We start from the raw sequence: 25,495 nt of genomic DNA, 5'->3' as shown, positions 1-25,495 counted from the left end.
ATTAAAAATATAATTTGAGAAGAAACCCCTAAATTGGTTGCATTTGGTAGCATGGCAGCATAGAGAAGCATTTTATTTGTTTTCTATCCATTTTTAAAAATTTTTGAAAAGTTTGTTGTTTACCTTCATTTAATGAATTTGCTGCACACGCCATGTTCAAAAAATGCTTGCACATGCACATGCCATGTTCAAAAAAATGCATTTGTCGACAATTTTTGTAACAATATTATTATTTTATATTACAATCTTACAATTTAACCATTGACCATTAGTTCGACGTTGTCGTGCTAACTTCTCGCACGTCAAGGTATGTAGATTAGTAAGGTAAGGCGGGGTTTCAAGCTGTCAAAATAGTTAGTTAGCACGAAACCCGGATTTTATGTGAAAAATTTCAGAAAATTAAAAATTTGGCCATTTTCCGGGCAAATTTCACCGGATTTTTGTCTGTGGGGTGGTTAAGCATGCCAAGCTGTACCAAAACACTATTTTAAAACACAAATATTAAAAAAAAATTCAACTAAACGCGTTATTCGGTTCAGTTTGCCATGTTTAACAACCACAAAAAAAATCCGGTGAAATTTTCCCGAAAAAATGGTAAAATTTTCATTTTTCTGAAAATCTCCATATAAAATCCGGGTTTTATGTTAACTATTTTGACAGCTGGGGTGCCCGCCTTACCTTATCTAATCTACATATGTTGGTCGCACATAGCATTTTGACGTTCCGAAAAAAACACGTTTTAATGTTTGACCTTGAATAAACAAAAACTAGAGCACGCAATGTAATCAATAACAAACACGTTTTGTTTGGTTGACCATTTTGTGCATTGTCCTGAAATTTGATTGATTGATGCATTGTCTTGAGTTATGATTGAAAATGTTTACGGTAGTCAAGCTCGTTCCTGTGTCAAATGCGTTCTGACCTGTAATCGATTTGGCCAACTGTTACATCAATTTTCAGGCTGTGTCAAGATAGCACAACAAGATTGAAACTTCTTTCATATGAAAAGTGACAAAAATGCACGGAGATTTAGAAATTTACACTCCGTAATTTTCTTTGGCTCAAAAGTTGCGGATTTTTTTCCCGCAAAAGATATTTCAACACATTTTCAAAAGGTCCTATAGATCCTATATAGGAAACCCATTGCACATTGGTTGCTTTGAAAAAGTACTCTTGAATTGCGGAATGCGGGTTATTGGGAATGTTTTTTTTAAATCAAGGTTCATAAAAATTCGGCAATAGTTTTTCAGTGTAACTTTTTTTTTAAATGGTTCTCATCAATACCTACAACTTTGCCCAATAAACCAAATCGATCTAAAAATTCCTCCAAAAATACAGATTTTCGAAAATTTATGAAGCCTTATGGGTGAACCGTTGGCACAAAATGGCTTCTTTGGTCACAGGGAAGACCCCAACAAAGTCTGAGCCCAAAATATACAAATAAAATCTCAAAGCTGAACTTTTCAGCATTCAAGTGGATGCTGAAATAGTAAATTTGGCAACAATATTTTTTTAGCACGAGTCGCACAGGCTCTGCCGAGTTGGATAAACACGACTTGTGCTGAGAAAATTCGAATTCCATGCAACTTTTTTGCAATTTCAAAAGGAAAAATTCCTTTTGTATAGGTTTTAAGTGCAAGAAACGTTTGTTCATGCGTCTTAGACTGGCTCGTCGTTGCATGGAAAATTTTCAAAATGATCAAATCAATCCAGAACAAAGTTTTTTTTGAAGAGTTCAAAATATTCTATCGGTGAAAATTGCGTTTCTTTCAGAAAAAAATGTTTTCCCTTTTTAAGTACCTTGAGAGGAGGCGCATGGTGGCTGAAGTAAATTTTAATAATTTGTTACTAAGCCTTATTAATTTGGAAGGAAGAATCATTTAATATTTTTTTTCAATTTTTACTTACTAAATTTTTTTCTGAAGAACGCAATTTGCACCGATAGAATATTTTGAATTGAACATATTTTTAATCAGGAAGGCGAAACACAACTTTCTATGTTTAAATCTCCCATGGGTGTTCTCGATTTACAATATTTTGCTTCCACCATACCGCGCGACTGTCACTCCTGGAGTTTTCTTAGCCAAATTTTATTTATTTTTTCGAGAAATTTGATCCAGCTTACATTAGGGGAACAGCATCTAATTCCAGCGTGCCTCTGATGTTGCCATATCAGCACTTTGACTTCCAATTACAGCTAAAAAAAAGCGTTTTCAACTGAAATCGAGTGATAAATAGCTCAATAAGAAGTGAGCAAGCAAGTTTCTATCAATAGTTTAGCTAAATTAATTGTTTAAATAGTGAAAATCAGCCAATAGGATGGAGTTAGGCACAGGTGCTTAACCTGCCAAGCATACCAGAATTTCCCCTAGTCCGTGTTCACTCGGGTGGCAACAAGCTTTTCCAGTGAACCATAACAGTCAACCCATAGGTGTAACGAACGACCACCGACGACGACTATGACGCAGGTTCGCAAACGGAGACAAATCAAAGACACTTCCGAGAGCAGCCGTTGGAATTTACACCGCACGGTGCCAACACAAATCATTGCTCACCTGTTTTACTTTTTTTTTAATTGTTTTGCAATTCGATTAAGTGAATCATGAATGAAGCGATTGGATTGCAAACTGAGCTACATTACTTGGGTGGCATAAAATTCCCGCCATTAATTTTAAGTATGTCAACTAAGTTGCAAACATTCCCAGTATCGTGCGTCTTATTTGAAATTCCCAAACGATTCAATCGATTTTCCAGTCTAAAAGCCCACCATCATCGGCTTTACTTTGTTATGGTTTGTTTTCCAGCAAGAAATAAATAAAGTACCAATCCCAATCGCAATTATACTCGGTTATCATCAGACTTTACCATTTTTTCGCTGCTTCCCACTTTCTTGTTTTGAATTTGTCGGCATCGCGTGAGCTCGTGTGTATATTTCAAATGATGAGAGAGAACAGAGAGGAATAATTCACACTTTGCTCTCAGATCTGCTGCTGCTGTTGCTGGTTTTTGATTGACGTCAATGCCGGTGAAAGAGAGGGGCTCGACTTAGTCGGCCGATTGCAGCTTAAGAAAGCATTAAAATTGCGAATAATTTACTATTTTTTCTTTGGTTGGTTCTTTCTCTCTTTTACAATATGAGCTGATTTTTTTTTGCTGAGATGTGATTTCAAATCAAATCATGATCCGAGAGTTAAACGGTTTTGTTGCACTGATTAAAGTGGTTCGATTCGGTTGGATTTACTCGCTGATTAAAGTTAGATTAGTTGTTGTGTAAGTGATGGTTTTTGTAGCTCGGGAGTTATTACGTTTTTAGTCGAATCGTCGAATATGAATACTAATTAAATAATGAAATAGTGTTTTCGATGAAGGACAATGTCTTCACTTAAAAAAGTGTTTTATCTTAATTGCATAATTTATACAAAGTTTTTTTTGTTATCCCAGGCAAATAAGTATTTTTAATTTAATTTAAAAAAAAATTCAACACTACAAATCTATCTCATGATTGAAATGCTTATACAACTATTGATTAAACGCCCTAATCAGTTAGGTTTACAGTTTTGCAATCAAGAAAAAAAGGGGATTTCCGCTGTCATATGTTTTAGTTCCAGTTGATGACGCAAATGTCAACTTGAAATGATGATGCACCGGTCACCGATTAGCTTATCAGCCACTGATTTACAATCAAGTGAACAGGTTTATTTCTGTGGAAGTTTATGTTTATTTTCTATTGCAAGGGCATTTCAAACCTTGATGACGAAGATGTGACTTCGTAAACCAGTGAGGTTGAGCTATAATTTCGATCTGATTGCGCCAAGGGAAATGCTCAGGTCTCTAAATTCTTTTTAGATTCTAATCCAAATTCACTCGATTACCCGAAGCCTCGATTATTCGAAGTTTAGATTATCCGAAAGTTTGCACGGAACTTTGGATAATTGAACTATGAGCAAAAAAAATCGTATTCTTACATTTAACATCAAATTCCAGTTCTGCGAACACATTTTAGCCAAATTTGCATGGTTGAATGCGTATTAAATTACTAAATGCATTTAGCCAAAATTTTATCTTGGATTCTAAATCGCTTTAGAGTAGTTAAAGGGGATACTTAAGCTTGACAATCGAAATTAAGAAAACGAAAAAAAACAATAGTGATTCGGAGTACTATGGACTCTCTGGTTATCGATCTTCTCGATATCAATATTGCTCTAGCTGTCAATACATTTTCAGTCCCTTTCAATAGATTGCTTTGATTTTTCGTTCTATAATTTACTAACTCCCGCTCTCGACGGTCCCTTCAATCCCGTTTCCTATCATTACATTTAGCCTATCTAGTTTTTCTTGTTTTTACAGTAACATTTTAAATGTTTTTGCATGTTTTTCGCATTTCCTACTATAGAACGATCCCGCCCGCCTAGAGGCGGGGTTGGTATGCAGATGGTTAATGGATTTTTGCAGAGTTAAGAACTTCAGAAAAAATATTTGCTATCTTGTTGCAAGTACATTTTGGACTAAATTGAGTAAAGGTGGATACTGAAACTATTGAAAATTTTCTCGCTGATTTAGAAGCCTCGAGAAGTTTTAACCGTATTCAAGATTTTAGGGTAGCCGCTAAGGTGGTTCGAAGTGAGCGATTTGGCGCAAATCAAATGTTTAAAAAATCATAATTTCATGCCAATCCAATCAACACTTCGAGTTGAAACAAATTTCATTATTTGGTAATATTAAAATAAAATTCCGTTCGATGGATACTAATTAAAATATTTTTGCTGAATTTAAAGAAAACAAACTGGGTAATTCTCTGCCAACTCACGAGATCTAAAAAATAGTTTCCCGTTACTCAACTGTCAAAAATCGTGTATTATTCTTCACGAGTTATTAGAATTTAAAAAAAAAAGAAAAAAAGGTATAATTTAGACCATTTTTGACTTTTTTTGTCAAATTTTTCGAACCCCTGAAACTAAATCGTGGGTTTTTGAATGTTTTTTTTCAGAAAGAACGATTGAATTTTAAATAAGAATGACACTTTGGATGATTGTTGTGACTCGTGCATTGCATCGTGCGAAGTTTCACAGATCCCCAAAATACGATTTCATTCCCTTTTTTCACTTTTCATATGAAAGAAGTTTCAATCTTGTCGTTCTATCTTGATCCTGAAAATTGATGTAAGTGTGAAAGAGGGCAAAGGAATTTTAGGTCAGAAAGCGTTTGACACAAGTACGAGCTCGACTACCGTAAACATTTGTTATAACTCGAAACTCCAGCAACCAAATTTAACAAAACTTAAGAACAGTGTACAGAATGGTCAACCAAACAAAACGTGATTGTTATTGTTTACATTGCCTTCTCTTGTTTTCTCAGAACGTCAAAAAGCGACGCACGACAAGATAGCACGACAGCGTCGACGCCCTGATCATCGATACTTTATTTGTTCAATTTCACGACAAAATGGTTTCGAAGTTACCTATTGATTCAAATACATGCTAAACCTTCAATGTAAAGTCAGGCTCAAACACTAACTAGTGACTGAAGCGTCCCTCTTCTTTGTTCCAGTACACTCAAACCCCGATGGTTTGACACCAACTTTTGTCAAACAAACGGGGTCACTTTTTAGTTTGTGTCTCCTTTTACACGGAGTTCACACACACTACCAAACATTTGTTTTGATAGTGTGCGTGAGCACCGTGTAAAAAGTGACTTTTTAGGTTGACTTTGACAAACCAACGGGGTACAAACTAAAAAAGTGTCAAACGAAAAAGTGACCAACCACCGGGGGTTGAGTGTACCGAAATTAGGTGTGCGAAGGTCAATCAATATAGTCTCGTTCATGAACACCGTTTTTCTTATTGAGATATCGTCGCTGGACGAAATAATTAATGAAACAATCATGTCAAGCTTACCCATGAATCACACAGATTGACCCTTGGTCGGTTAATTGCCCGCAAATGGTCAGTGCTTGACCAACCACAATGAACTTCAGGCGGCTCGGAGGTCGTGTCATCCAATCGATTAAGGAACGACGGAATGCCGAACCTGCACCTCCCAAAGATCCGGCGGAAGCGGAGCAAATCACAACCGGATCCGTCGTCATCCCGTGGTTCAAGAACCAGCTGCGTGACCTCTGCCAGGCAACGGCCCTTCACGGGTACAGTCAGATCGTTCGCGAAGGCTACAATCCACTGGAGCGCACTTTGTGGGTTTTGGCGGTCAGTACGGCGTTCGTCACGGCCGTGGTGCTGCTGTGGATCTCGTGGACCTGGAACGCGGAAACACCGACGGTGACCGTCATCGAGAGCACCAACTATGCCACGTGGAATCTGCCCTTTCCGGCGGTTACCATCTGTAATTTGAACAAGATTTCCGCTAGTAAAGCGCTGGAACGGGCACAAGCCATGTCACGGTCCCAGAACATGAGCGCGGAGGAATTGGCCGAAATGTTTCGGCTGTTTTTGCACGTGGATGGATTGGCCGAAGCGGACGAGCGGGAATATCGCAGGTTGCATGACATTCTGCTGGAAAACAATTTGGAGGTTCCGCAGTTGATGGGTGAATTTGCGGCTCCCTGTTCGGCGATGTTCGAGAGGTGTCTGTGGAAGGGAACCCAGTGGAGGTGTGATACGCTTTTTCGGACCACGAACAGTACGGAGGGATTGTGCTGTTCGTTCAACTATTTTGGAGCCAGGGTTAGAGACTATGAGAAGTGAGTAACATATTGGAATTAAAAAGCACTCAAACAAAAAAAAAAATACTAACCTTATTGCAGGAAATCGGGAGGAGCATTCGAACCGCGTCGCGTCACCGCCAGTGGCTACCAAACCGGTCTTTCGTTGATCTTGAACCCCCACGTGGAGGACTATTTCACCACGGACATCGCCACGACCGGGTTCAAGATCCTGATACACAATTCGTATGATTTCCCCGATGAAAACGGCGAAACCCGGATCGTCCGCTCCAACTCCGAAACTTTCCTAGCCGTTTTGCCAAGTACGAATTGTTGAATCAAGTTCATAGGCGATGTTTTATAGTTGTCACTTTTAGTCGAAACCTACAGCACCGAATACGCCATGGAGCTGGACCCGGCCTCGCGGAACTGCTTCGGCTACAACGAACTCCGGATGCACGTGATGCAGCGTTATTCCTACTCGAACTGCATGATCGAATGCAGCACCGATCAGATCTTCAAGCGGTGCCGCTGCGTTCCGTACGATCTGCCCAACAACGGAACGCTACCGAACTGCGAGATGAAGGACGTTCGATGTCTCCAGCAGAACCTTGAACTCTTCCGCAGTGCCATCCCGGGGCGTAACAATTTGTCCGTGACGAAGGTCATGGACACCGCCGTTCCGTCCCCGTGCCGCTGCCTGCCCAGCTGTGAGATGGTTCAGTACTCGGTGGACATGATTACGAGCGAGATGAATCGAACTTTTTCCAACAACTCGGTGGAGTTTTTGTGAGTATCACTGCCTGTTTGCTAATGAGTGCTTTTTACGTGATTGAGCGAATAAAATCAATCATCTTTTACGTAATTGATTACAGCAAAGACATTAAACTCCAGGATCAAAGTGCGGTGCACATCTATTTCAGCGATTTGGTGTCAACGCGCTACCGAAAGGACATCTACCAGAACTGGCTAGGGGTGTTGGGTGAGTGGTCACGTGACTGGTGTAAGTGAAATCCTGAACCTATTTGTTAAATTTCAGCTTCCTTTGGAGGGATTCTAGGACTGTTTCTTGGCTTTAGTATTATCACCGGCTTCGAAGTGGTCTACTTCTTCACCATACGTGTGCTGTTCGATGTGTGCATGAAATCGAGAAAGAAGTAGTGCTGAAACGATTGGGTTGTTCATCGAGCGTAGAGAACATTCAGGCGTATTAAAGGCGATTTCATCGCATTTGTGCGTTGCGTTGAGAAAAGTGTGTTTCTTTTGACTTGCAGCCCTTTTATCTCGATGATCCAGAAATGATTGGGTGCATTACTAATAAAACCCTAGTTACTTACACGTAACTAACTATGTTTGAAATATTTTACGGGTTCCTCTCTAAAAATTATAAATAAATCTCCAAAGACTTCTTGGAGTTATAGATTTAGTGTCAGTTTGCCGCCGTAACAAGCAGATAGCCTTCTGATTTTGATTCCGGAATATATGCTTAGGGGAGAGTGGGGAGACTTGATCCCCTTTTTTTTGTATCGCACATAACTCTGTCAATTTCTCACAAAACTATGATCTTTTTGCATGAATTGAAAGCTTGAACATTCAACTATGTTTGGCTGATAAGGGTATTTCATCAGATAAACTCTTCGAATCATGCCAAGCGTTTTAAAAAAATATTTTAAACCGGCATTTTCAAAATGTTGGGGGTAATTTGATCCCCCTTTAAACGTTTTGAAAAAATCTTAAGCAAAATATTTTTTATTTATCCAAACTTTTAATTTTCTATAAGTTACAGCAATTTCACATTAAACCTGTACGTTTATGTTCACCATGTAACATGTTTAGCATGCAAAATATTTAAAAATTTAAAATTTTCTTTTTTAGACCAAAATTGAGCATGTTTACAAAAGCTGATAATTTTTGTTTACAAAACTTTTGAAAAATGGTGCACACTGCAGTAAGTTATGTACAACTATACTAAAGGAAACTATGTACGAAAACCCAGCTCAATTATTTAATCTTGAGGCTGATTCCAGTGACTGTAAAAATGCAGGGATCAAGTCTCCCTAAACGTACGTTTTTAAACAATTGATTGTAAAAATAGTATGACGATAAATTTAACGTCAAATGCGTAAGGGTTTTGGAGTTGATATGTTTATCAAACAATTCATGTATAAAAAATATTTTTTGAGTAATTTTTGAGTGTTTTCTATACTTATCAAAACAAAGAAAAAAGATCTCTTGGAAGTTTTTTGCAGCACTTTTTAGAAAAATGTTTGTAGCTCAATCTAAACATTTTATATTTTTTTCTTTGTTTTCTACAATGAGTTTTAGTAAATTTCGCACAACTTTCTAGAACAAAGCTAAGAGATACAGGCTTGGGATCAAGTGTCCCCGGGGATCAAGTCTCCCCACTCTCCCCTATAGATGCAGCTAGCGAGTAAAAATCCTTCTGCTTGTTACGGTGGCAGACCAACATATCAACAAATCGATGTTGTCGTGGTATCTTGTCGCACGTTGCTTTTTGACGTTCCGAGATACAAGCGTTTTAAAGTTTGACCGTGAATAAACAAAAAATAAAGCACGCAATGTAAACAACAAACACGTTTCGTTTGGTTGATCAACGCTTTATGACCTGAAATCGCACTTACAGAAATTTTCAGGGTGTGTCAAGATAGCACATGCAACGCACGGAGCATTTTCGTTTTTCTTGAATAACATTATGATTCGAAATCCGGACACTTAGTAGCATATTTTTAGTATATGTCTAGCCGACTAAGACTTAGTAGCATATCATTTTTGTTGTAGCTGGCAAAAAATCATGTGATAAGTTGGAAATGTAGAAATATCATCAGGTTGTAGTATAAACAGTATGTTTGAAGAGAATTCATGCAAAATATGCCTTTCTAACAATTTTCCATCAGAATTTTAAAATCAAAAATGACTTGTTGTGCTTCGAATCCCAGACACTTTTGCTTCGAATTCCGGGCACTCGATTTAGATTATGAATCGCACAAATTTGGACTAAAATGTTAGTGAAGGGCATTCTTTAGGTCTCAATATGCTGTTAACATCAACACAATCGATATTAAGCTTGCTGGGATTCCTATCTAGATAGAACAAGAAAGCTCATGGGCAGCGATTTATGAAACAAAAAACACAAGTTAAACTTTACTTTATTTAATTTTAATCTAATATAATCTGATCAAACACTAGGGCAGCCATTCCGAAGAAAGTAGTCAGTGCAAAGAAAGCACCTTGAAAGAAATAATGGTTAGATTACATCCTGAGTCCTTTCTTGTCAACTATAATAATTCCAGTATATCCGATCAAAGCTAAAGGAGGTATTGGACTATGACAAACAAACAAATCCGCACTTTTTGACAGTTTGCTTGCTTTGTTTGTAAGCAGAAAGCCTGTCAGCCTGCATACATTTGGCTTTGTCTGTGAGTTTGCCGCAAACATGTTTGCAATTTTGGCAAGTTTGAAAAAACTGTTTTAAAATGCATCATATACATGTCCAGTTGTTTTGCAATCATTGATTTCATAAATTTCTAAATACTGACGAAAATTTTATTTTTGAGAGAAAAAAAGTTTTTGCGGTGCTGTACATTGAAATTTCATAAAAGTTCAAAATATTTTTGAACGAGTTCAAACATGTTAAATGATTATCAATGCAGAAAAAGGCATTTAAGATTGTTCTCAGTTGATTAGACACCTATTTCCATTGAAATTTTGATATTTTTTTTTGGAAAAATATGTTTTTTCCCCCTGATTTTTCGGACTAATTTTGAAGGGGGGGCAACATTAACTTTGAAAAATATTTGCAACTTATAAAATTTAATTTAATTAATTTTCTTCTCCGTGGTAAACTCTCCAACATTTTCATTCAAGCTTATCACGTCCTGCTTTTCGCCCAACTTTCCAACCAGAACGCCAACTCCCAGCTCAAACCCAAACAGCAGCGTTGCCAAAGTTAGCCCAAAGCCCAACAGTAGAAATATCGGCAACGCCCCGGTGATGGTCACACTGGACACGATGCTGCCCGAGAAGCATTCCGGCTTTTTGGCGATCCAAAATTCGGCAAACTTTTTCACGATGCCAACTTCGCGCATTCGGGCGTATCTGCAAATGTGAGATTAGTTTTTTTTTGTACAAATTGTTCAAACATCAAACCTTAGAGAAAACAGCTCCCGAAAGTGGGAATCCTTTCGGACGACGTGGTCCACGAACTGGGTCGGCATACTCTCCACCTCGTTTAGGTCGCACACCTCGGTAAAGTCGAACGTGTCCCGGATCAGGTTGTAGGCCACGTTGCGCTCGCAGTTGTACGCAAAGTTTCCCCTGCGGATGCGCTGCAGTCCTGTTGCCGAGTCGATGAAGGTACTGTCGGTGATCTTCTTGCTGCGCAGGTAGTCCACGTCCGGCAGGTGGGATTCCTTCGGGGGAAGTTTGTGTATTGGGTTTGGGATTACTTAGTGATCAGTTCTACTTACAAAGAAGAACGCCTTTTCGTAGGTGACGTCCTCAATGCCCAACTCCAAATGACTGTTTGCGAGCTGAACCAGCGTTTTAATGTCGGACTTTTTGGGGGTTCCGATCAAGGTGGACACAATGGCCGACGTGTAGTAGTTGTACACCATGACCGAGCACATCAGTACGGATATCTGGACGACCTTGCCGGAGAACGATTTTGGTTTGAAGCTCGACCCTTGCTGACAGAAGTTACCCAGAGATTCTACCAGCAATCCGTACCAGGACGGACTTTCGATGCCCTCGCGCATGTTCAGCATCTTGAACTCAACCATGTAGTTGAACTTGAAGACGAAACTTCCCAAAAGAACTATCAACACCACGCTGATCCAAACGCTCGGGCTGAAAGGTCGTATGAACGCACTGTTCATGAGGTTAGAACTTTCCGGGGTTTTGAAGATGAACATCAACCTGTAAGAAATTAAAGTTAAGAAAAATACAGAATACTCGTGACTACCCACTCGAAGGTCATGTAGCTCGCAACGGAGGTCAGATGTTCCATTCGTTTGATCTTGGTCATCAAACCCGTTACGGAATAGTCGATTTCGCGATCGATGAGACCGCCCAGAATCCCTCCCGTGGAATCGTTGAACGTCCAGCGATCGTAGTGAACGTACTTAACCCTGAAACCACGAGATTTTAAACTTGATTCACCCAATCAAACTAATCAAAACTCACTGAAATCCGGAAGTTACGTGCAGCGCCTTGGACAGTCGGAATCCCATCCGGACGGCATGGTCCAGGTGTCTCCAGCGATCCGACTCCAGATGTTCCATGATCTTGTCCATCGAATCGTTCAGGTTGGGGTAGATCTGCGTCACCGTTCCGACACGCATCGTAATGTCGGACATGTTCCTTCGGTGTTCGTACTTGGGCTTTCCGGAGTGTCGGCTCTGTCCCAGTGTTCCATGCTCAACTATTCGGTCAAGAGTGACATTCAATGCTCCTCCTAGAGGTCGTCCGTTGTTGTAGACGTCGTATAGACCGCCGTCGGCTAGGACCTTAACTTCCGCGTCGATGTACAAATCAGCCTTGGACAAATGCTGGAATATCTCATCTGGATCGCTCAAACTGAACAGGAACCACTGAATCGATGTCGAGAAGCACTGCTTGGCGGAACATTTTAGCAGAAAATCAACGCTGTTGAGGCAGCCAAACTCCAGAGCTAATCCGATCTTTACACGCGAACGGTCATCGATTCTATTAGCTTCTAGAAGTGGGTTGAAGGAACTATCATTTAGATTCACAATTTCGACAAACGTTGAAGAATTGGAGAATCTTCTCAAGATTTGATGATTGTCTGAAATTATGTTGGATAACGAATGATCCAAGAATCTTGAGAAATAAATAAAACCTTCTGAGCTCCAGCAATTGAAAAAGGTAACATAAGATAAATTGATCGATAGCCAGTAATTCAGCAAAAGTGTAGAAATTGATGTTTTGTCCATGATTTTAAGTGGATTGAGAAGCAAGCCATTGATACTTGTACTTTTTATTGGACGAATTTATTTAAAATGCTTGCGTTAATTTGACAACATGATTCCATCAATCAAGATTCAATAACTTATTCATTCCTTGTCAAATCTGATGTCTTCATAAACTCCTCAATCCCTTTCATAAAGTTGACCACAACTCATCCACCCTCCAAGCCGTAACAATGTCCACCCTGGACTCACCCACCTTTGTTATCAACTTCCTGGTGAGTTACTTCGGTGCGATGCACCTCAATTACGTAACGGTGTTCAACTGCTGGAATTCGGAAGGTACACGCACTGGAGCAAAGCTGCAGTTCTTCTCTATTGACACAGTTAATCGATACTCAGTCACTGTTTTAGATAATCACCACTTGATGGGGCATTTATCGGCCGCGGTGCGCTTTGTAAAGGTGGTTGATTTGTCGAGTGGCGAGGGAGGTTTGTTGGAGATTGGAAGAGGGAATCGTTCCAGGGTTGGGATGTTCCTGGAGTACGGATGTCCGAGGAGTCGGGAATTGTTGGATGTTTGTGCTAAAACTAAATGTTTCTCCACCTCGTTTCACTGGGTTATGATGAATGGATCTGTTCTGGGCGCGCTCGGAGATGTTGATCTGTACGTGGATGCTGAAATCAAAGTTCTTGTTGCAGACGGGGACGATCAACTGAAGTTGTACGACGTCTATAATAACGGGAAGTCACTTGGCGGGACGCTGAATGTAACATTTGATCGAGTTGTTAACGTTCTACCAAGTGGAGAGATATCATTCGGGAGAAGTATCGTGCATCAGAAGTCCAAGTATCAGAATCGGAACAACTTGTCCGATATTACGCTTAGGATAGGGACGAGATCTCGGATGTTTCCTTCGGCAGATGCATCCGTTAGTGATGTTCTGAGATTCTTGGAATCCTATGAAAAGCGCAATGTAGATGGTGTAGTCCGTATTGGATACATGCTGACTAAAGCGCTGCAAAAAGATTTAAACTTTGATATTCAATACACTCACTATGATCTAACATCTGATGATGCTGTTGGAGTAATTCTTGACAAGCAGATCGATTTCTCAATTGCTGGCATAAGAGTCCTCAACGAAAGAATGGAACATCTGACATCTGTCTTGTTCTACATGAATTATGAGTTCGTATCGAACATCTCTTCCAAACAAATCCTAATTTGACTTCATTCTAGGCTGGCCTTCATCTTTAAAACGCCCACCAGCGATAACCTCCTGGATAGTCCCTTCTTTCGACCGTTTGCACCAGAAACTTGGTTCACAATTTTCCTCACAATTCTAGTGGGTAGTATCGTGATAAAGATCAACCACTCCCTCGAAGTTCGCTACCAAGAATACTTACTCGGTTGGACCGGACCTCCGTGGTTCAGTGCGCTTGTCGAGTCTCTGGGTCATTTCTGTCAGCAAGGGGCACATTTGGTGGCGCGGAACCTTCTCGGGCGGCTTATCCAGCTGGTGATCATGACCTGTGCGCTGGTGGTCTACAACTACTACTCGTCGGTGATCTTCTTGACGTTGATCGCGAGTCCACTGATGTCCGATATAAGGACGTTGAGTAAGCTAGCGGACAGCAGACTGCAGTTGGGGGTTGAAGATACCGTTGAAGCTAGGGATTACTTTCTTGTAAGTTTCTACTGCACTTTTTACTGTATCACAAATCAATTTTAATCCTAGAACTCTCATACCACAAACGGAGCATCGTATCTGGCTAAAAAAAAGTTCACCGACCACAGCTGGACCAGCCGGGACATTGGGCTGGAACGCGTTCGCCGCGGGGATTACGCCTATCACTGCGAGAAGACGGACGCCTTCGGCTGGATCCGGCAAAACTTCGACCTGCTGGAAGTTTGCGATTTGAACGTGCTGGAAAGTATGCCCCCACAACCGATTGGAATCGTGGTGAGAAAGGATTCTCCGTTCCGCGAGCTGTTCACGTTGAGGTAAGATCGTCAAGTTAGAAGCACGAATTAGACGAATATTTGCCTCTCCATAGATTCGCTCGAATGCAGGAGATTGGGATCGTTCGGCGTTTCACTGAGTTCTGGATCACCAAGAAGCCGGAATGTTTCAGCGAGAGTGTCGTGTCCAGCGTTAGCTTTGAGGGATCGTTTGCTCTGTTTTTGCTACTGATTGCCGGAATCGTTGTCGCGTTTGGAGCCTTTACCGTCGAAATCGGACTGTTTCGGAATATTTGGACACGATTAAATCCGGAAAAGCTTGGAATCTATAAAGTGACTTGATCAACTTGCAACTTCTTCACCATACATCAATAAACTCTCTAGTACATGCATCTAATCGAAATCGCCTTGTTCTCACTCGCAAACCCCCAGACTGATTAAGAGTCTTGTCATAACAATTATCCCAACTTAACGGTTCCGTAAGTCGGTATCAAAACAACTCCAAGCGATTCCGATCGTAGACTACCTCCCAGGCAAAAGGTACTTGAGAAATCGGACTGATAAGGGCGCAAGGTTCGTTTTAGTACGGCCGCCCGTCGTTTTCCGGCCTAGCTATAAATTGTGCATTGTTTTGCAGCGATGAGTTAGTACGTACCAGGAGGTTCTCCAGAATGGGTTCCAGTGTTCTATTAGTGGCGATAGGGGCGTTGTTGTGCGTTGGATCGGTGGTTGGCAGTAGTGATGGGGAGGAAGCTCGCTACGACAACTACCGGATTTACGAGCTGACGACCAGCACGGAGGACCAGCTGCGAACGCTGGGTGAGCTGAGTTTGTCCAGCGATAGTTTGATGTTCCTGGAAATGGGTCGTAAAGTGGGTGATAAATCGAGCGTGGTTGTGTCGCCGCATAAGTTGGCGGATTTCGCGGAGACTTTGGCCAATGCGGGAATCAGTGCACGGGTGTTGAATATGAACCTGCAGAGCACGATCGATGAGGAGCGGCAACGGATGATGGGACGATCTCGGGGAGAGTTTGGATGGACGGAGTATCATACTTTGGAGGAAATCCATGAATGGTTGGACAAAGTAGCTACACAGTACGAGCAAGTTGAACTGATCGAAGGAGGACACTCGTACGAGAACCGATCGATCAAGGGTGTTAAAGTATCGTACAAGTCCGGGAATCCGGGAGTGTTTGTTGAAGGTGGAATTCATGCTCGCGAGTGGATCTCCCCGGCTACCGTCACCTACATCCTGAACGAGCTGCTGACCAGTCAAGATCCTGCTGTACGAAACATCGCTGAGAACTACGACTGGTATGTTTTCCCGAACGCCAACCCAGATGGCTACGTCTATACGCACAAGAGGGATCGTCTATGGCGCAAGACACGAACCCCGTACTCCGGAGGATGCTTCGGAGCTGATCCAAACCGCAACTGGGACTTCCATTGGGCTGAGCAGGGAACTTCCAGTCGATGCTCAACGGAAACCTACGGTGGACCCAGTGCATTCTCGGAAGTCGAGACCAAGACCCTGTCCAGCTACATCGCTTCCCTCAAAGGAAAGATCCAGGCCTACATCGGATTCCACTCGTACTCCCAGCTTCTGCTGTACCCGTACGGACACACTGGAGAGCACACGCCAAACCACAACGACTTGACCGAGATTGCCAAGGCTACCGTAACCTCGTTGGCCAAGCGATACGGGACCAAGTACACGTACGGAAACGTCTACGATGCCATCTACCCTGCAAGTGGATCCAGCGTGGACTGGGCGTATGGGACGCAGGATGTCCGGATTGCCTACACATACGAACTTCGCCCAAAGTCGGGATCTTGGAATGGGTTTGTGCTGCCACCGCGGCAGATCATTCCAACTGGAGAGGAAACGCTGGACTCTTTGGTAACGTTGCTGGAAGAATCATCGAAGAGGGGGTATTATGATGGTTAGGATTGTGGAGTATTTTATATGAATAAAGGACTTTCTAGTCATATTTGGATTAACAGTAAATTATTTTCGTTATGTTTGATCACTTTTTTTATTTCCATTCATTTATGAAACGTCTACTACCCATGTTTGCATAATTGTCCCATAGGCATTTTAATTTTTATTTAAGTATTTAAGTATTTAAGTATTTAAGTGTTAAAGTATTTAAGTATTTAAGTATTTAAGTATTTAAGTATTTAAGTATTTAAATATTTAAGAATTTAAGTGTTTAAGTATTTATGTATTTAAGTATTTTAATATTTAAGAATTTAAGTGTTTAAGTATTTAAGTATTTAAGTATTTCAGTATTTTAGTATTTGAGTATTTGAGTATTTGAGTATTTAAGTATTTAAGTATTTAAGTATTTAAGTATTTAAGTATTTAAGTATTTAAGTATTTAAGTATTTAAGAATTTAAGTATTTAAGTATTTAAGTATTTGAGTATTTAAGTATTTAAGTATTTAAGTATTTAAGTATTTAAGTATTTAAGTATTTAAGTATTTAAGTATTTAAGTATTTAAGTATTTAAGTATTTAGGTATTTAAGTATTTAAGTATTTAAGTATTTAAGTATTTAAGTATTTAAGTATTTAAGTATTTAAGTATTTAAGTATTTAAGTATTTAAGTATTTAAGTATTTAAGTATTTAAGAATTTAAGTATTTAAGTATTTAAGTATTTGAGTATTTAAGTATTTAAGTATTTAAGTATTTAAGTATTTAAGTATTTAAGTATTTAAGTATTTAAGTATTTGAGTATTTAAGTATTTAAGTATTTAAGTATTTAAGTATTTAAGTATTTAAGTATTTAAGTATTTAAGTATTTAAGTATTTAGGTATTTAAGTATTTAAGTATTTAAGTATTTAAGTATTTAAGTATTTAAGTATTTAAGTATTTAAGTATTTAAGTATTTAAGTATTTAAGTATTTAAGTATTTAAGTATTTAAGTATTTAAGTATTTAAGTATTTAAGTATTTAAGTATTTAAGTATTTAAGTATTTAAGTATTTAAGTATTTAAGTATTTAAGTATTTAAGTATTTAAGTATTTAAGTATTTAAGTATTTAAGTATTTAAGTATTTAAGTATTTAAGTATTTAAGTATTTAAGTATTTAAGTATTTAAGTATTTAAGTATTTAAGTATTTAAGTATTTAAGTATTTAAGTATTTAAGTATTTAAGTATTTAAGTATTTAAGTATTTAAGTATTTAAGTATTTAAGTATTTAAGTATTTAAGTATTTAAGTATTTAAGTATTTAAGTATTTAAGTATGTAAGTATTTAAGTATTTAAGTATTTAAGTATTTAAGTATTTAAGTATTTAAGTATTTAAGTATTTAAGTATTTAGGTATTTAAGTATTTAAGTATTTAAGTATTTAAGTATTTAAGTATTTAAGTATTTAAGTATTTAAGTATTTAAGTATTTAAGTATTTAAGTATTTAAGTATTTAAGAATTTAAGTATTTAAGTATTTAAGTATTTGAGTATTTAAGTATTTAAGTATTTAAGTATTTAATTATTTAAGTATTTAAGTATTTAAGTATTTAAGTATTTGAGTATTTAAGTATTTAAGTATTTAAGTATTTAAGTATTTAAGTATTTAAGTATTTAAGTATTTAAGTATTTAAGTATTTAGGTATTTAAGTATTTAAGTATTTAAGTATTTAAGTATTTAAGTATTTAAGTATTTAAGTATTTAAGTATTTAAGTATTTAAGTATTTAAGTATTTAAGTATTTAAGTATTTAAGTATTTAAGTATTTAAGTATTTAAGTATTTAAGTATTTAAGTATTTAAGTATTTAAGTATTTAAGTATTTAAGTATTTGAGTATGTCTACGAGTACGGTAGCTCGAACGATCTCGCTTCTCACCGTCTGCAGCTCATCCCAACTCACCGGTGCATCTCGCGATCCACACGGCGGCGGCCGCTGTGTGCGTGTGCTGGACCAGCTGATCGATCGACACCAATACGCGGACTGGCCGGCCCGGTCAATGATAATGATAATTGTGCGAACCAACAGCTGAACAGCAGCAAAAACTAGCTGGCCAAGAGGCCGATTTTAATCTGTATTTTTTGTGCCTAATATATGTAGTTTTGTAGTTTTAATAAATGTAGTTTGTGTAAGCTGAGTGTTTATTGTGAACTGTGTGTACGTGTGATTTTTTGGACCCCGGAAACCCCCCAAAAACCCACCAAACGGACGGAAATCTCCCAGGACAAAAAGGCGCCCCCAGCAATCCGGACAACCCCGATCCAACCCCCACTGAGCTATCGACGACCGGTAAGGACCAACCCAACATTTTTGGTCCTTCGAACCGGATCGGGAAGGATTCGGAAGGACCTCAGGCCAGGTTGGCCCCCACCAAGTACATCGGTTTGCGCCATCCTACGATTATCTACACGCACACACACCGTGCGCCATCACAGTTTGGGAACTGTGCTACCGGCCTTCAATTCCGCGGGCGAGCAAGGGCTCCGCCATCGCGATCGGATATCGCGACCACTCACGCTCAGCTGAGTACATCTGGAGTACTCACCGGACAAAACTACACCCTGTACGGGTCGTTCATCGCCTTCGCAGCACTCGGAGAGCACAGCGAACGGTCGCTGGCTCGTTGATCTTCGTCTTCGATTGCTGCACCTCTGCGAGCCATCCGGAATCAGCAGCAATTATCGCCAATCACCGAAGATCACCTGGACGTCGCTTCGCTGGATCACCATCCGTTGGGCAAGGTGCCCTGGTTTGGCCAGGTAAATAAACACATACAAAGTATATGTCGCACGCCGAAGCGAAACGTTGTACTCCTGCTAACACCCACTTTTCTAAAAAAATCCACCCAACGATCGAGTGTAAACAATCATCACCATCATTGACGATCATCAACGTCGATCGAGGTTACGCACACCAAGCCAACGATCGGAGCTCGACGACACCAATACCACCGTCGGCGACGATCACCACCAATACTGCTGCACCGAGAGAGGCCATCTTCTGGAATCATCATATGGTGAGAAGGATCGTATGAATGCATTTATGCTGCCTTACCTTTGATGACCATCCGTACTGCGTCGGCTGCTGGCAAACCGCGATCGGCTGAATGGACATCGGCATCATTCACCCTTTCCTAAGGTAAACTACTAAAATCAAATGTATATGTCCAGCCGAAGCCTGGGACACGTCAGCTTATTACACCACCAATTTCACTTCTCGCACACTTTATGTTGACAACACATGAGGATTATTTACGACCGTGAACTCACTAGTGAGAAACTTGCTCATCGTTCATCTCACCGAAGAGTTGCTGCAGTGCTACCGTCACTGTACGGAACACTGTCCAGCTGGGATTTTGGAACTTTTTGGAAGCTGATTCTTTTTGCAAAGGTCAGTTAAGCACGTATAATACACGTCGTATATGTCTTGCCGAAGCACATTTTGGGTATTACAAATATTCTCCCACCATTTTGCACGATCATCTGGCACGAAATTCACGATTTGAGGACGTTTTTGAGGGGATTTGGAAGTTTTATCAACCGCTGTCACCGTTTAACCGTTGCGCGTACCTGTAGAGCAGGTGGATTGTACTTCTTGTGAAGGTAAATACATAAAAAATACTCTACAGTGTATGTCTACGCCGAGGCTTAGACCGTGACGGAATACTACACCATACCTTTTCGTGTTTTTTCGTGAACTGTGAGTTTAACTACGATGGCGCCGACAACCAAGAAGGCGTCTCCTACGCTGAAGCAGCTTGAGGCGAAGCTGAGGTCGTCCGATGAGTTGTTTCATGCGGTGTACGCGTTCGCCAGCGAGATGAACAACACGACCACGTTGAGTCAAGTGAAGGTTCGCTTGGAAAAGCTTGACGGACTTTGGGAGAAAGTCAACGATACCATTCTGGACATCGAGATGCACGAGGACTACGCCGGCACGGACGACGCGTACAGCAAGAAGAGGAAGGACTGTCTACAGTGTTACTACGACACCAAGACGCTGTTGGTGGACAAGGCCAAGGAGTTGGAAACCTACCCAGATCTGAATACGACCCAACGCGATCTCAACGCGACGCAGCATCCAATCCACGACCACGTGCGACTCCCACAAATCCAGCTGCAGAAGTTTGACGGCAAGCTGGACGAATGGTTGAGTTTCCGGGACTTGTATACGTCGTTGATCCACTGGAAGAAGGATCTTCCGGACATTGAGAAGTTCCAGTACCTCAAAGGATGCCTGCTGGGCAAGCCGCGAGCAATGGTCGACGGTCTCTACATGAGCGCCAAGAATTACCAGGTCGCGTGGGAGATCCTGACGAAATACTACAACGACAACAATCTGCTGAAGCGAAGTCAGGTTGAAACGCTGTTTAATCTTCCGACATTGACCGAGGAGTCGGTGACTGATCTTCAGGAACTTCTGGAAGGGTTCGAACGGGCCGTTCGGACGCTCGATCAGTTTGTGAGTCCGGAAGACTACAAGGACCTGTTGTTGCTGCACCTTCTCTCTTCGAGACTTGATCCTGTCACAAAGCGAAGCTGGGAAGAAGTCACAGCGGCACAGGCGAACAAGGAGAACAAGGAATCCAACGAGCCAAAGGAGAAAGAAACAGTCAAGGACTTGACTGATTTTCTGTACACCCGGATTAGAGTTCTTAGTTCGCTCAAAACCATGACTGCAGGAACCAAGGCGGATGCCAAACCATCCAAGCAGCGGAAGGCTCCCTTCACCCGATCAAGCTACAATGCGGTGCAGTCGTCTGGGATCAGCTGCGTAGTCTGCTCGGAGCCACATCTGTTGTACAGATGTCCGACATTCCAAGGCATGTCAGTTGCAGCAAGGGACAAGGTGGTGCGAACGAACTCTATGTGCTTGAACTGCTTCCGGCGTGGACACCAAGCGACACAATGTACCTCACGTTTTGTCTGCCAGAACTGTTCAGCCAAGCACCACACTTTGGTTTGCTTCAAACCCAAGAGAAGCGACAGACCAAAACCAATGTCTTCTGGACAGGACTTCAACCGAGGAGGAAACAATGGTCCAAATGGTGGTAGTTCGAATCAAGCAGTACAGTCTTCGACGCAAACGGAAACCGTAACATCCAACGTGGCAGCACATCGTTCTTCTACAGTTCTGCTGGCCACAGCTGTTGTCCTGGTGGAGGACGACGAAGGCGTCAAGTTTCCTGCTCGAGCACTGCTGGATTCGGGCTCGGAATGCAATTTCATGACAGAGCGGCTCTGTCAGCGGTTGAAGGTCCAACGGAAACGCTCGAATGTCGCGGTGTACGGCATCGGACAAGCGAACACCAAGGTCAAGCACAAAACCCAAGCTACAATCAAGTCGCGAGTGACAGGGTTCTCGCGCAGGATGGAATTTCTCCTACTACCCAAGGTAACGGCCAATCTCCCGACATCGGATGTCAGTGTGGCCGGCTGGGAATTTCCTCCGGATGTGGAATTAGCCGATCCCGCATTCTTCAACTCCAAGACGGTGGACATCGTGCTTGGAATCCACCACTTCTTTGCTTTCTTCAATTCCGGGAAGGAGCTGGAACTCGGAGTCGGTCTACCAACACTGACCGAAACGGTATTTGGATGGATTGTGACCGGAAACGTGGAGAACCAAGACTCCAATTCGGTTACCCAATGCAACGTAGCAGTCTCGTCAACCCTAGAGGAGCTGCTCACTCGGTTCTGGGCTTGCGAGGAGGTCGCAACGCCGCACAACTATTCCCCGGCAGAAACGCGATGCGAGGAGCTGTATTCGCGTACCGTCAAGAGAGGTCCTGACGGAAGGTACACGGTCTCATACCCCAAGGACGAAGACGCACTGGCACGGATGGGCGAGTCACGGGACATCGCATTCCGACGTCTTCAAGGGCTGGAACGCAGATTGGAGAAGGATCCTGATCTGCGCCGGCAATACAACCAATTCATGGAGGAATACCTGGAACTAGGACACATGCGCGAGGCTACCGACCTCGGAGAGGTCAAGCGTGTGTTCCTACCACATCACCCGGTGGTGAGGGAATCGAGTACTACGACCAAGGTGCGAGTGGTATTCGATGCGTCTTGTGCGAGCTCAACGGGAGTGTCGCTCAACGATGCCCTACTGGTGGGACCGTCGATTCAGGACGATCTACGGTCAATAATCCTACGGAGTCGGACAAAGCAGTTCATGCTCGTGTCTGATATGGAGAAAATGTTCCGACAAGTTCTAGTCACCGAGGAAGACATGAAGCTCCAAAGCATCATGTGGCGGGATGACCCCAACAAGGAGGTCAAAGTCTACGAACTTGCGACGGTCACGTATGGTACCAAGCCAGCACCTTTCCTGGCAACCCGGACGCTCAAGCAACTCGCTATGGATGAGCAAAGCCGTTTCCCGATGGCAGCCAAGGTCGCGCTCGAAGACGTCTACATGGACGACGTTTTGACCGGCGCGGACGACGAGGATCAAGCGGTGGAACTACGAACCCAACTGGACGCTCTGCTGGAGAGCGGTGGTTTTCGGCTTAGGAAGTGGGCATCCAACAGCCCTCTGGTTATGCAGGGCATACCAGACGAGAACCTAGCACTGTCAAGGACTGGCGATGTGCTCCTGGATCCAGATCCATCCGTACGGACTCTGGGATTGGTTTGGCGACCAACCACCGACGTTCTAAAGTTCCAGTTTGATCACCCAACCCCAAACCCAAACCAGCCGTGGACACGGCGGAGGATAATGTCAACGATTGCAACCCTGTTTGATCCGATCGGTTTCGTTGGTCCAGTTATCGCAGCAGCTAAAATCCTGATGCAGAAGCTGTGGACGCTGGAGGACACGAACGGCAAGAAGCTGGACTGGGATGACGAGCTTCCACCCGCAATCGTTCAGAAATGGCTGAAGTTCTATGAACAAATTCCGGTATTAAACGACCTGACATTCCCAAGATGTGTGATCATTCCCAAGGCGGTCAACATCGAGATCCATACATTTTGCGACGCTTCCCAGGATGCATACGGAGCTTGCTCGTATGTGAGAAGCGTAAACCAGGATGGAGAAGTACGCGTGGCGCTGCTTAGCTCCAAATCCAAGGTTGCTCCACTCAAATGCCAATCGATCCCAAGGTTAGAGCTCTGCGGAGCGGAGCTGGCTGCTCTTCTGAGTGAGCAGATCTTCAAGGCAACCAAACTGGACGTCAAGTACTACTATTGGACGGATTCTACCTGTGTACTGCAGTGGTTACGGCACGTACCTACGACGTGGAACACCTTCGTCGCCAACAGGGTGGCGAAAATCCAAGCGCTGACGGAGCGCGGGGGATGGAACCACGTGCCGGGAGTCCAGAATCCTGCGGACCTCATTTCCCGAGGTGTCGCACCGGCGGATATCGCAGATCTACTGCTGTGGTGGGAAGGCCCCCCATGGCTCAAGCTATCTCCTGAACACTGGCCGTCTCAACCGGTGCTGGATCGTGACGAGGAAGCAGACCAAGAAAGACGTCACGTAGCAGCGAACCTAGCTGGCGGACAGCAGATAGATTTCCCGAGTTTCATCATCAGCAAGTTTTCCAACTACTGGAGCCTGATTCGAAGCGTAGCGTACTGGTCGAGGCTGATGAAGATCCTGCGGCACGAAGAAGGCGTAGATCAGCGAGGTCTTCCAACAGCACGGGAGCTGAAGGAAGCGGAACACACCATGATTCGTCTCGTGCAGAAGGACGAATTCAAGGCGGAGTGGCAAGCGTTGTCCAACAACGAATCTGTAGGAAGGAACTCACCGCTGCGGTGGTTCAACCCGAAGTTAGCGGACGACAACTTGATCCGAGTCGGTGGACGTTTGGGTCACTCGCAAGAAACCGACAGCACGAAGCATCCGATAGTTTTACCCGCTTGGCACCCGCTGACCAAGATGCTGTTCGAGGACTACCACGAACGTTTACTTCACGCGGGACCGCAGCTGATGCACGCGACAGTTCGACTCAAGTACTGGCCGCTTGGAGGTCGAAGCGTAGCACGCCAGATCGTGCACAACTGCCAGCGTTGCTTCCGAACGAAACCCATCCAAATCCAGCAGTTCATGGGAGAACTGCCTTCGGCACGCGTCACGGTGGCGCGTCCATTTTCCAAGGTCGGCGTGGATTACTTTGGACCGGTCTACATTCGTCCCGGTCCGCGTAGAGTAGCCATCAAAGCATACGTAGCCGTATTCGTGTGCATGTGCACGAAAGCGGCGCATCTGGAACTGGTAACGGACCTTTCTACCGACCGCTTCATCCAGGCCCTGCGAAGGTTCATCGGGAGAAGAGGCCTGCCAGCAGAAATCTTCTCAGACAACGGGACCGTAATCAACTTCAAAAACTGTTTGAACTGCTTCGCAGTAAGGATCACAGCGAGAAAGTGTCCAAGGAGTGCGCTGATCAGGGGATTCAGTGGCATTTCAACCCACCGGGCGCTCCCCATTTCGGAGGACTATGGGAGGCCGCGGTACGATCGGCCAAAACCCATCTCCTGAAGGTTCTCGGCGACAATCCGGTGTCCTACGAGGACACGGACACGTTGCTGGTACAAGTGGAAGCGTGCCTCAACTCCAGGCCGCTGACGCAGATGTCGGACGATCCGAACGATCTGGCGCACACCTCACATCCTGGAGCCGATGGCGTGGTGCGGGTCGTCACCCTGAAGACCGCCACAAACATCCTGACGAGACCTGTGGAGAAGATTTGCGTGCTACCGTTGCCTACCGAGCCAGACGAACCCTTACCCGAACCTTCCGAGAACCCCAAAACCCCGGAGAACTGAACGGTTCCGTGCGCAACATGTCGTGTCCGAGAGGTGGTTTTTTTCTTTTTTTTCTTTTCAGAAATTCCCGGAATTTCAGGGTGGGCGGGAATGTCTACGAGTACGGTAGCTCGAACGATCTCGCTTCTCACCGTCTGCAGCTCATCCCAACTCACCGGTGCATCTCGCGAT

The 25,495-nt window shown here is 42.7% G+C and overlaps 5 protein-coding genes across 6 annotated transcripts; 4 read left to right on the top strand and 1 right to left on the bottom strand.

The window, feature by feature from the left end:
* Positions 1 to 5,935: 5,935 nt before the first annotated feature.
* LOC6044460 (sodium channel protein Nach) lies at positions 5,936 to 7,902 on the top strand. The gene is made up of 5 exons (XM_038256477.1): positions 5,936 to 6,694; positions 6,758 to 6,978; positions 7,033 to 7,444; positions 7,531 to 7,637; positions 7,695 to 7,902. Exons 1-5 carry the CDS (start codon positions 5,964 to 5,966, stop codon positions 7,814 to 7,816), a joined length of 1,593 nt encoding a protein of 530 aa, XP_038112405.1. The 5' UTR covers positions 5,936 to 5,963; the 3' UTR covers positions 7,817 to 7,902.
* A 2,572-nt stretch (positions 7,903 to 10,474) lies between these two features.
* LOC6044459 (ionotropic receptor 75a) lies at positions 10,475 to 12,636 on the bottom strand. 2 transcript variants are annotated; one of them, XM_038258504.1, is made up of 6 exons: positions 12,534 to 12,636; positions 11,858 to 12,479; positions 11,641 to 11,802; positions 11,143 to 11,590; positions 10,823 to 11,085; positions 10,475 to 10,771 (listed from the first exon to the last, which is right to left on the bottom strand). In XM_038258504.1, the coding sequence occupies exons 1-6, from the start codon at positions 12,625 to 12,627 to the stop codon at positions 10,492 to 10,494; spliced, it is 1,869 nt and encodes a 622-aa protein (XP_038114432.1). In that variant the 5' UTR covers positions 12,628 to 12,636; the 3' UTR covers positions 10,475 to 10,491. The 2 variants fall into 2 exon arrangements, with proteins under 2 accessions (XP_038114432.1, XP_001861973.2); XM_001861938.2 differs by having other exon boundaries at positions 11,858 to 12,636.
* Positions 12,637 to 12,760: 124 nt separating this feature from the next.
* Positions 12,761 to 14,966, top strand: LOC6044458 (ionotropic receptor 75a). The gene is made up of 5 exons (XM_001861937.2): positions 12,761 to 12,942; positions 13,015 to 13,789; positions 13,841 to 14,288; positions 14,340 to 14,605; positions 14,659 to 14,966. The coding sequence occupies exons 1-5, from the start codon at positions 12,837 to 12,839 to the stop codon at positions 14,903 to 14,905; spliced, it is 1,842 nt and encodes a 613-aa protein (XP_001861972.2). The 5' UTR covers positions 12,761 to 12,836; the 3' UTR covers positions 14,906 to 14,966.
* A 238-nt stretch (positions 14,967 to 15,204) lies between these two features.
* On the top strand, positions 15,205 to 16,572 carry LOC6044457 (zinc carboxypeptidase A 1). Its single transcript, XM_001861936.2, has one exon. It carries the CDS (start codon positions 15,235 to 15,237, stop codon positions 16,510 to 16,512), a length of 1,278 nt encoding a protein of 425 aa, XP_001861971.1. The 5' UTR covers positions 15,205 to 15,234; the 3' UTR covers positions 16,513 to 16,572.
* Positions 16,573 to 20,252: 3,680 nt separating this feature from the next.
* On the top strand, positions 20,253 to 25,324 carry LOC119766313. Its single transcript, XM_038250783.1, has 2 exons — positions 20,253 to 24,814; positions 24,904 to 25,324. Exons 1-2 carry the CDS (start codon positions 20,253 to 20,255, stop codon positions 25,322 to 25,324), a joined length of 4,983 nt encoding a protein of 1,660 aa, XP_038106711.1.
* The last annotated feature ends 171 nt before the right edge of the window (positions 25,325 to 25,495 follow it).

This window comes from Culex quinquefasciatus, chromosome 2, assembly GCF_015732765.1.
Source record: "Culex quinquefasciatus strain JHB chromosome 2, VPISU_Cqui_1.0_pri_paternal, whole genome shotgun sequence".
Classification (NCBI taxonomy): Eukaryota; Metazoa; Arthropoda; class Insecta; order Diptera; family Culicidae; genus Culex; species Culex quinquefasciatus.
The sequence above is the reverse complement of the archived record's forward strand: the minus strand, read 5'-3'. Positions and strand labels throughout refer to the sequence as shown.

Excerpts from the sequence above, each read along its gene's own strand:
- LOC6044460 (XM_038256477.1), top strand. The coding sequence starts at position 5,964 with ATGAACTTCAGGCGGCTCGGAGGTCGTGTCATCCAATCGATTAAGGAA. Across the intron at positions 6,695-6,757 it reads AGGGTTAGAGACTATGAGAA|GAAATCGGGAGGAGCATTCG; the intron begins GTGAGTAACATA and ends ACCTTATTGCAG. Across the intron at positions 7,638-7,694 it reads GAACTGGCTAGGGGTGTTGG|CTTCCTTTGGAGGGATTCTA; the intron begins GTGAGTGGTCAC and ends GTTAAATTTCAG.
- LOC6044459 (XM_001861938.2), bottom strand. The coding sequence starts at position 12,627 with ATGGACAAAACATCAATTTCTACACTTTTGCTGAATTACTGGCTATCG. Across the intron at positions 11,803-11,857 it reads CACGTAACTTCCGGATTTCA|GGTTAAGTACGTTCACTACG; the intron begins GTGAGTTTTGAT and ends TCGTGGTTTCAG. Across the intron at positions 10,772-10,822 it reads CGGGAGCTGTTTTCTCTAAG|ATACGCCCGAATGCGCGAAG; the intron begins GTTTGATGTTTG and ends TCACATTTGCAG.
- LOC6044458 (XM_001861937.2), top strand. The coding sequence starts at position 12,837 with ATGTCCACCCTGGACTCACCCACCTTTGTTATCAACTTCCTGGTGAGT. Across the intron at positions 12,943-13,014 it reads CAACTGCTGGAATTCGGAAG|ATAATCACCACTTGATGGGG; the intron begins GTACACGCACTG and ends TCACTGTTTTAG. Across the intron at positions 14,289-14,339 it reads AAGCTAGGGATTACTTTCTT|AACTCTCATACCACAAACGG; the intron begins GTAAGTTTCTAC and ends TTTTAATCCTAG.
- LOC6044457 (XM_001861936.2), top strand. The coding sequence starts at position 15,235 with ATGGGTTCCAGTGTTCTATTAGTGGCGATAGGGGCGTTGTTGTGCGTT.
- LOC119766313 (XM_038250783.1), top strand. The coding sequence starts at position 20,253 with ATGGCGCCGACAACCAAGAAGGCGTCTCCTACGCTGAAGCAGCTTGAG. Across the intron at positions 24,815-24,903 it reads TTCATCCAGGCCCTGCGAAG|TAAGGATCACAGCGAGAAAG; the intron begins GTTCATCGGGAG and ends ACTGCTTCGCAG.